Source organism: Macadamia integrifolia, chromosome 10 (genome assembly GCF_013358625.1).
Source record: "Macadamia integrifolia cultivar HAES 741 chromosome 10, SCU_Mint_v3, whole genome shotgun sequence".
Taxonomy (NCBI): domain Eukaryota; kingdom Viridiplantae; phylum Streptophyta; class Magnoliopsida; order Proteales; family Proteaceae; genus Macadamia; species Macadamia integrifolia.
Genome location: NC_056566.1, coordinates 28,837,768 through 28,847,084, shown reverse-complemented (window position 1 = coordinate 28,847,084; position 9,317 = coordinate 28,837,768). Strand labels below are relative to the sequence as shown.

The 9,317-nt window shown below is 36.1% G+C and overlaps 1 protein-coding gene across 19 annotated transcripts in view; it reads right to left on the bottom strand.

Moving 5' to 3' along the window:
• LOC122091841 overlaps nucleotides 1-8,700 on the bottom strand; it is a 24,326-nt gene extending 15,626 nt beyond the window's left edge. For 16 of the 19 annotated variants that reach the window (XR_006144030.1, XR_006144037.1, XR_006144040.1 and 13 more), the window contains exons 1-3: nucleotides 8,544-8,700; nucleotides 8,329-8,414; nucleotides 1,697-1,839 (exon numbers count right to left, since the gene is read on the bottom strand). Coding sequence is in view for 2 of the 19 variants with exons in the window: in XM_042662014.1 (XP_042517948.1) it covers nucleotides 1,697-1,796 (100 nt within the window). In the remaining 17 variants the exon portion in view is untranslated. The remainder of the gene's footprint in view (nucleotides 1-1,696; nucleotides 1,840-8,328; nucleotides 8,415-8,543) is intronic. The other 3 variants (XR_006144032.1, XR_006144035.1, XM_042662015.1) reach the window with 1 other exon arrangement.
• Nucleotides 8,701-9,317: the final 617 nt, after the last annotated feature.

Genomic DNA, 9,317 nt, shown 5'->3' with positions numbered 1-9,317 from the left:
GGGAGGAGGTGACGAGTCAAACAAACCAGACTACCAGAGGCAACAGGCAAGGAAAAAGAAGATTAAAAGAGGAGAAGAAGAGAAGAAGAGAAAAATAGTCGATACCTCATACCAGAGGCAAGGAAGAAGGTTAGAAGAAGAGAAGAAGAGTCTTGCTGCAAGATAGAAAAAAAATAAATAAAAAAAAATCTAAGGACAGCAGCTATTCGCAGCCGTAGGGCAGAAGCAACCATGAAAAAGGAAGAAGAGAAGAAGAGCATAAAAGAAGAGGAGAAGAAAAGAAGAAGAGTAGAACAGAGGCAATAAACCAGAAAAAAGAAGAGAGGCAATAAACGGGCACTTGGGCAGAGACAAAAAATCAGAAAACAGAAGAAGAGAAATAGGCGACAAAGTATAAACCAGAAAAAAAAAAAAAGGAGAGAAGAAGCGATAAACCAGGGAAGAAGAGAAGAACATACCGCAACACCGGAGCAGATGGCCAACGACGCCGGAGCAAGGGAACAGCAACACCGGAGTAGATGAGGAGAGTCTTCACCCTTCCGTCTTCACTTAGTTCACGTAGGGTTCGAACTTCGAACTTCAAAGGTTGAAGAAGGGTTCGAAGTTCGAAATTCAAACAGTAACCTTAACAAAGTTATAAAATAAAACCTGGAAAATCAATTTAGAAAACAAAGAATTTTAGAGTATGATTGTGAGTAGGAATCTAGCCAACCCCAATTAGTTGGGATAAGGCTGAGTTGTTGTTGAGTATTATGTAAGAAACTGAAATCAACCAGAAAATTCAGTTACACATCGTTGTGGTAGTTTGACCTTGAAAGATCGAGTTACAGGGCAAAAAATTAGGTTTTAGTTTGATATTTGAAACTTGGAGTTGCAGGGCAGAGCCCAGCCATATTGCTGCTTCGATGGGAATTGAAGGGAGAAGTGAAGCTAAAGCATGAATAGGAAAATCGAGTCAACATGGTCAAGTTAGATGGGTGATCCTATTAGGAAGTTGATTGATCTCAATCTAACAGATTGATCCTTGAGCTGGATGACCTGATTTCAGAATACTACATGTGGTGGGTTAGATAAGGCTGAAATTTGTAAGCCAAGTAGATCCCAAGGTCCCTGACCTCAATTCAAATTTCAGCTCAAATAGATCCGGACAAATGGAAAATAGAGATTTGAAAAAATTTAATACTATAGGAGGTTCCATGTCAAAAAATGGGCAATTGAAAATACAAGAAAGATGCCATCAATACATGGGACTGTATATGATTCAAGTTCAGTCCAAAATCTGATGCATAAATGATTCTGATCTTTCCTAGATATTTAGCTATCAGAATTACCAAAGCACCCTCCCACATTGCACAATTAGGTATAAAGACCATAGAGTACAACCTGGTTGAGTATACCTAAAAAAATTGTTCTCTTCATCTACATTCTCAATAAATTGAATAGATGTGAACCACACATTTTTGCACTGCATTTCAGCACTAGAAATAAAATAGAACTAGGTTCCTTCTATAAACATATTGAAAATGAATATATAACCAAATAAATAATTGGGGGTGAGGAACTATACTCCACTATGCCTAGCGGAGCGTATCCCTTCCTATCTACACATAGAAATGCATTGGTGGATCCAAATGATGGAGGGTTAGCGAGTCATTTCATTAGAAAATATACAAAATAATCATATGAAGATACTAACCCCCCATCGAATCTGGTAAATCGCTGATCTCGCTGGTGACTTTCCTCCATATCTTTATATCTTTATGTGGCTCAACTGATGGCATCTTCTCTTGCGTCATCTTTCACAATATTCTTGGGAAAATGCACTTTAAAGATGATCTCCTAACAAATTGAAAAAATAAATAAATATATATATATATGTAGACTTTTTGGCAAAACAAGAAGTCATTCAAGGTATCAATATTCTTATACCTTTCAATATGGAAAAATATTCCATATAAAAAAATGTATTCCCTTTCTATATAATATAACCAGAAAACATGTTATACACACATTCAGACACAAACATTTAGAAAATGAGAGAGGATTACCAGACTTCAGATAACAACTATAACATCTACCAATTACTACAACATTTTTCTTCTAACCACTTAGAAATGTCTAACAGTTGTTACACATGGCAAATATACAGTAGCTTGGAAACACCTTATGATTACATAGACAACAAAAAAGGTCATGAATACCTTTTACTTTAGTAAGTCCAATTTATTGTTTATGAAGTAAAGGACCAAAATATCCCCTTATTTTACATAATAATTGAACTCTTATAGAAGGACATCCTGCCAATTGAAACCAAACAGGAAAAGTGAAATGGAAAAGTTTAAAAAAGAAATTGAAAATGATCACGCTAATGTATATAGTGAATTTTTGACCAGGCAAAATCCCTTGACTATAAGTTGCTTGCATTGGGGCAAGGATCCAAAAGATTTGAGTCCATCAATCACTAGCCTCACCAAAGGGACGCCCCAGACAAGGTTACAATTAGAACATGATTACTAGACTACTAATAACAACTAGAACAGTCTCTAATTACTACAACATTTTCCAATTGGAAAACTATCATTTAATACTCAGACATATGCCTGTTACCTTTATGTATATTAAGCACCAAAGAAATGGACTCAAAACAAAATTGAAAAGATTAATAATGAGTTCCAATAAAATCAAAGATTATTATATCTGGTAACTAGGTCTAAGGTTACAATAGTTTCGGTTAAACAATCACAAATGGTTCCATACCAAATCGAAAACAATTATTGGGTTAACCAGTGAACAGTTTTTCACACTCCACCATTCTCCAGATTCCAAACCATCTACCACCAATGCTTAGTTTGGGGGACAAACTGAACTGTTAAATATTCCTTGGAGAATGGAGGACCAACCACCCCTTATGTGCTGATACAAAATGCAATAACTTCTCCCAATAAAAAAAAAGGGCATTGTAGAAAAATATGGGTTATCTATCTCTTTTTTAAACGATTTGCTTCTACTGATTTCAAAAGTGAAAACGAAAATAACCCAATTACCAGGAGGTCTCCTTTTCGAGTCTCCTGCTGTTGTGCAGAAATTCTGATACAATCTTCTAACTATGTTCTTCTCGACACTTGCAGACTCAAAACCTCAAACCCTAATACTTAGCCTAAAACCAAAGCCATTAACCAGTCCTTCGTGGTTTTCACAATCCATATCCAGTTGACTTTGGAAACACCCTGGAAATCTCCCTAGACAAGGGAACCAAACCATCATAACTCTTATTTTGGGCCAAAGATATGGCTTGACCACCTAGTTTGCACAAGATCGACGGTTCACAACGTTCATGGTGGGAATAAGGGTTGCAACAATGTGGTGTTGCCATTTTTCTCTTTTTAGAAGATGTAACCTTTTAATATTTAATTGGACAAGTGTTATCTATTTAGGAGCATGGGATTGGGATGCACTCCAACACAAATGCTTCTCGAACGACTCATCCAATGGTTAGGAAGGCTTGGACACACAACTCCTGGTCGATGGCCTCAGGCTCCTCTCCAACAGCCAGAGTTGGAGAGGCCATTGAGGGTCCCAACCGTCGGAAGGACCCCAGCTATGTGCTGTGGCATATGCCAAGATTCATCCGACTACATGGACCTCACTGGCAGCCTGTCCAGCCACTAGAGAGGAGCGACATCCTGATTGATGCCCCTATACGCCCTCTCATTGGCTAAGGCACTGGCATTGGAGCCGCACTCCTACTAGAAAATATCTTCTCCTATTTAATTGAATAAAATTAAAAACATTAAGCTCTTAGCAAAATTCTGGCCAAACCTCTATATGGTTTTAATATTTTCCCAAAAATATCCTCTCAACATTCAAACGGTCACACCTATTTGTAGCACCGCATTGAATGGATTATCCATTCATTACAATCTTCGAAAAACTTGTGTAAAAATTAAACAAAAAATAAGACATCTCCAATGAGCAATCAGCTAAATTTGGATGCACAAATAGAATTTGGTGCAAGTAAGGCACTTTGGATCACCATTCGCGACACAAAACTCTCAACAATATATTCATCCTTACTAGAAGCAAATCTAGTGAATCTCAGATGATTGTTTTGTGTAAAATCACATGGATTTAATTTTTTTTAACCAAAAAAAAAAAAAAAACTTTCTATTTGCATTCTCTTCAACAAATATACCACCAAAAATCCAAGGTGCATTATCAATGGGGCGATAATAAGCCAATCAGTGGCGCAACAAGGCGTCTTAAGCGATGCCTTATGACGACTTATGACAAAGGCAGTTGCCTTATGGGGGTTTTTTTTTAAACACAGTATTAAAATTGCTTGATGAAGATTCTAAATTAAATTTTCTCATTAGCAGGTGTATAAGTTTTGATGCACATGTGATGCATTGGATCAAAAACTTTAAAACTTAAAAGACAAAACCCCAAATCGCATCTCTCTGTCTCCACTCCAAATCGCAAAACCCCAAAGCCGACGGCCTCACTCGCTAGTCCCTCCTCCTTCGATTCTTCTTCAGCAACTTCTCCAGCGACTATTATTCTCCTTCGGCAACCTCCAACGAAGGTTTCTTCCACTCTCTCTAGGTATGTTATTGTTTATTTTTCTATTTTCTGATTTTTCTTATCTTCTTTGTGAGCTTTTTTTTTTTCTCTCTTCTTCTTTCTTCTCCCTTCTTCCTTCTTTCATCTTCATCATACACCATACGGTGAGACTTGAGAGTCGTTACATGAGAGTCGTACGACTGTAACGACTCTCAAGTCTAACAGTTTTTTTTTCCTTCCTACGGTGAGACTTACGACTCTCAGGTAACGACTCTCAAGTTTTTAACAGTTTTTTTTTTTTCTTCCTACGGTGAGTCTTACGAGTTATGACGATGTGAGTTTTCTTCCTTCTTTATTTTTAATTTTGCTTTAGACTTTTAGTGATAATAATTGTCTTCAGAGTTCTGGCTTATTCTTTCCGATGCAATGAAGTTAGCTAACAAGCTTTTTGCCATTTTGCTTAAGTATTGTTTCACTTTTCAAGAAGACAAGAAGTGGCTAATTGGTTATATTTAGACTAGAAATAGTTAATGATAGTTGCCAGCCTCTACTCCGTTTAACACACACACTTTGATCTGTTATCTGTAATTCTATAATCTATATGCAATTCTCAGATATGTTATTGTTTATTTTTCTATGTTCGGGGAGAAAGAACCTTATCACTTTGTTGTAGACAACACTAGACATAGGTGGATTCGATAAGACCACACTGCCTCCTCTGGCCCATGTGAGCTCTTCTGTAGTTATTTGTTATTTAATGGTTAAAACTTCTTTATTTTTTGATAACCAGGGTGTTCCAATATTTGATCCGACTAATCCTTGGGGTCACTATGATATCGTTTACACAGGTTTACTTAAAACACCGGTCTAGTTATTGTAAATAATAGCCTTCTTTTGGGCATCGATTTCTTTTATTTCTTGAAATTATGGGACGAAGAACCCTATCACTCTAGTGTTGCCTACGCCTAGACACAGGTTAGCACAAAAATACCATATTGCCCCCCTCCCATGCACTGAAGATGCTTCCGCATATCATGCATTTTTAACTCATGGTAGGGGACAACATGGTCTTTTTGTGTCCGCTTATATCTAGATATCGCCTTCACCAGACTGACAGAATTCTAAATTACTAAATTAGAATATGATGTTTGAGCAGTCACCCGCTTATTCTTGACAGAAAAAAAAAAAGTGGGCCATTCTATATTATTTGGGCTGCCTTGGAATAAGAATATAAGAGAAGATGATGGTTCAGCAATGACGCACCTTTGATTTTGTTTCTTTGCGGCCGAGATCTGCTTATGAACCGCAACCTGTTGAGTATTTTTTTAATTTTTTCTTCCATTCTTCTCTAATCTGTCTTCTAATTTTTAAACTGAAAACTGGGAACTTGAATGAATATTGCTTCTGTATTCAACTGGACAAGTGGATTCTGATGTTATGATGTTAATGTCTCCATGTGTGTGTGTGTGTGTGTGTGTGTGTTTTTTTTTCTTTTTCTTATTCCGTCTTCTCATTTTCTCATTATATGTTAATATGTTATGATGATTAATGATTGAATATCGATGAAGATGAAGATGAAGATGAAGATGAACTTAGTTTATTCACTTTATTGATATGTTTTCTTGATGAATATCTTACATTGATATGAAGTATGAACCTTTAATATTTATTTAGCATATGAGTAATAGGATTCAACTAGAATTTGAACCAAATAGATTGGTTTTATAAAAAAATTATACAGGAACGTTTTAGTCAATAAGGCGACGTTTTATGTCCGTCTTATCGTTAAGGCGCTCCGAAAGACCCTTAAACACCTCTATCGCCTTACCGCCTTGAAAACTATGGTCCATTAATTATGGTGGTTAGTTAGATATCTAATTATATAATAATAAATTCTTAAAATTCAAGCTGTTAATTATACGAAACTGTTGAAATTAGTTGACTTCATTGGATATAAATTTCATTTATTTAAAAATTTTAAGAAATATGAATGAAAATGAAAACAAGTGTAAGTCAGCAACTCATTGCACACAGCTGGGTGCTTTACATACTTATCAGTTACCACTTATAAATCCCAATGCATTAGAGTTTTAGAAATTTTCCACACTTTCTTCTAGCAATAATTAAAGTTTGTCTACAAAAGTAAGTGTAACCAGGTCATTATTATTCAAGCACCTAAGCTATTAATTTTCCCACATACCCTTCAATATATTCAGTTACAATTCACTGTTATTACAAACAACCCTAGACCCCGAACTCCCGAAGTGTACCTCATGCTGAGGATCATGGTGAATCCACAAGATTTTAGTTCCTGGGAATTGGGCACCAATGTCGATACAGTATAGATCCAAACCGGTCTTGGACCAATCAATTTTATCCTTACTTTTCATTAAAATGGTTATTTTTTAAATAAGATTAGGCTTACTTCCATAAAGAACATCCATTGTTCAACAAATATACAAAATATGCAGAAAAGAGAAGCCTACTTTTAATTTCTACTTTGCATAGTCATAGCAGTCTCAATCCTATTATGGAAACTTTCTATTCTATAGGGTTGAATAGATAATGCAACAATTCAGCCACAAGTTCTAATTTTGTAACGTTCTAGATAAAACCAATGACAACTAAGCTTATAAGCATTATAAACCTCATAGACCTATCAGCATATCAGACTCATGGTGGGGGAATAGGAGTTACCCATGCCTGATGATGAGAGAATAAAAGAACACTTGTGGCTGAATTGTTGGTCAACAAACAATTCAACAAGGAATGGCTGCAGGATTTTGAGCAGTAACAGAACCTCGGGAAGACCGTAGAGGCTTCATGTCATGCACATAGAATTATAACAACATCACAAAGTTAACACCTAGACCTAAGATACCCTGGGGTGGGTGTCCGAACCCTGGCCTTCGCAACACTCAACTGTCGGATCACCTAAGCCGTCACTTTGGATGTTGAATGCATGTGCTTTTTTTGTATGTATATGTATCCTATTTCTTAACTGTTTTCTCACCAAACATATCAGGTTCATTTTCTCACTTTGTTTTGGATTAAAGTTTTCCAGAAAATATGAAGAAACTATCTAGGTATTGGCAGTGGGTAGCTCTTTGAAATAATGAGAAATTTTTAAGGAGAAAGGTACATCAGGACTACTGCTGGAATTACGGTGTCTATGGAAGAAAAAAAATGTAAGACTAATCCAAGATCAATTTGGGTGATGTTTACTTGGTCTATTTTGAATAAAATGCAGAGAAGCAAATTGAACAGCAGTAGACAAGTTAAAAAAAATTCCAGTGTCCTTTACCAATCATAAAAGTGATATTTAGTAGAAAGATCTAATATTCAGTCACAAACGGTTGTTCATACAAGCAACCTCTTAGTTACAAATCCAGAGCTGTTGACACACTGCAATCCTTTACATTGGCAACTACCTTTTCATTGCATAATTTGATTAAACCAAATACTGAATGAATAATTTCATAGCAAAAAGAGAGTCAATAGGAAAAGAATAGTAACAGAAAATCTGCCTAATATGTTAATTCCCAAACAATGATTCACAATTTCCTTTGAATCTTGAGGACAGACAAAGCAACCAGTTCCTTCCATAACCAAACAAAAAAACACCAGAACATGCGATTTCACCTTCCATGGTTTACGGATTTTGAGAAAAAATAAAAATAAATAAAATGAACCAAACTCTGAGATAGCAGAGAATGACACAGAGAAGGTGAGGAAGAAGAAGAGTTGAGAGACAGTGCTGAGATTCACCTTCGGTTGTAAGTTCCAAAATCCGCAGCCCCTACTAGTAATGTGCGCAAAGTCCAGAGACTTTCTGCTAAGAGGCTTTGTCAAACCTGAAACAACCATCCATGAACAGAAAAAAACACCCCAGAAAAATTAGACATACTCACAGCAAGCAGATGGCACGGAGTAGAAGAGGATGAAGAAGAGTTCAGAGAGGGTGAGAGAGTGCAGAGATTCACCTTCTTTCAAAACCGACTCTGCAGAGGCTTTGGTCGTTTCCAGGGAAACTAGGGCGTGATTCTGTGGTTGTCACTTCTCACTGGAGCTATTGTCTTGCCCCATCTGCCCTAACTTCCGTTTGGGACAGAGCGCTCTCTCTCTCTTTTCTCTCTCGTGTCACTCAGAGGCCATCTAAAGCAATGGAACTTTTTCAATTATAGAAGTCTTTACCATCCATGGTAACTCACGGAGTACGCGTGGGTTTGGAGACCCAAAGTCCCAACCCGTTCTCTTTTTTATTTTTCAACCAACATTAAATCGGTCAAATTTAGCGGTTCATATTTTATGTGCCCAGATCGACAGTTCACAACGGTCATGGTAGGAATAAAGGTTCCAACAATGCGATTTTGCAATTTTTTTTTTTAGGGAATATTGTAACCTTTTAATATTTAGGATCAAAGAAGTGTTGCGACCTTCTTTAATCTTAAGTGATATATATATATATATATATATTATACTATTATATAAAAGTATGTATTCATGTTTCGTAGATAATTTTTTTAAAATATTTTATCTTTCTTACTTATTTAAATGTCTTTTATTTCATACTATTTTCTTCCTTACTATTGATTATTTTTCATAAATTGATGGTACCCTTACACTCAATATTGTTTATCAATTTATTACAAAATAAATAATTAAGAATTTCCTTCCCATTTTAGAAAATCCACATTCTCTCCATCCATACCACCGAATGTTAAAAAAAAAAAAGTAAGAAGAAAAACAAATCCACT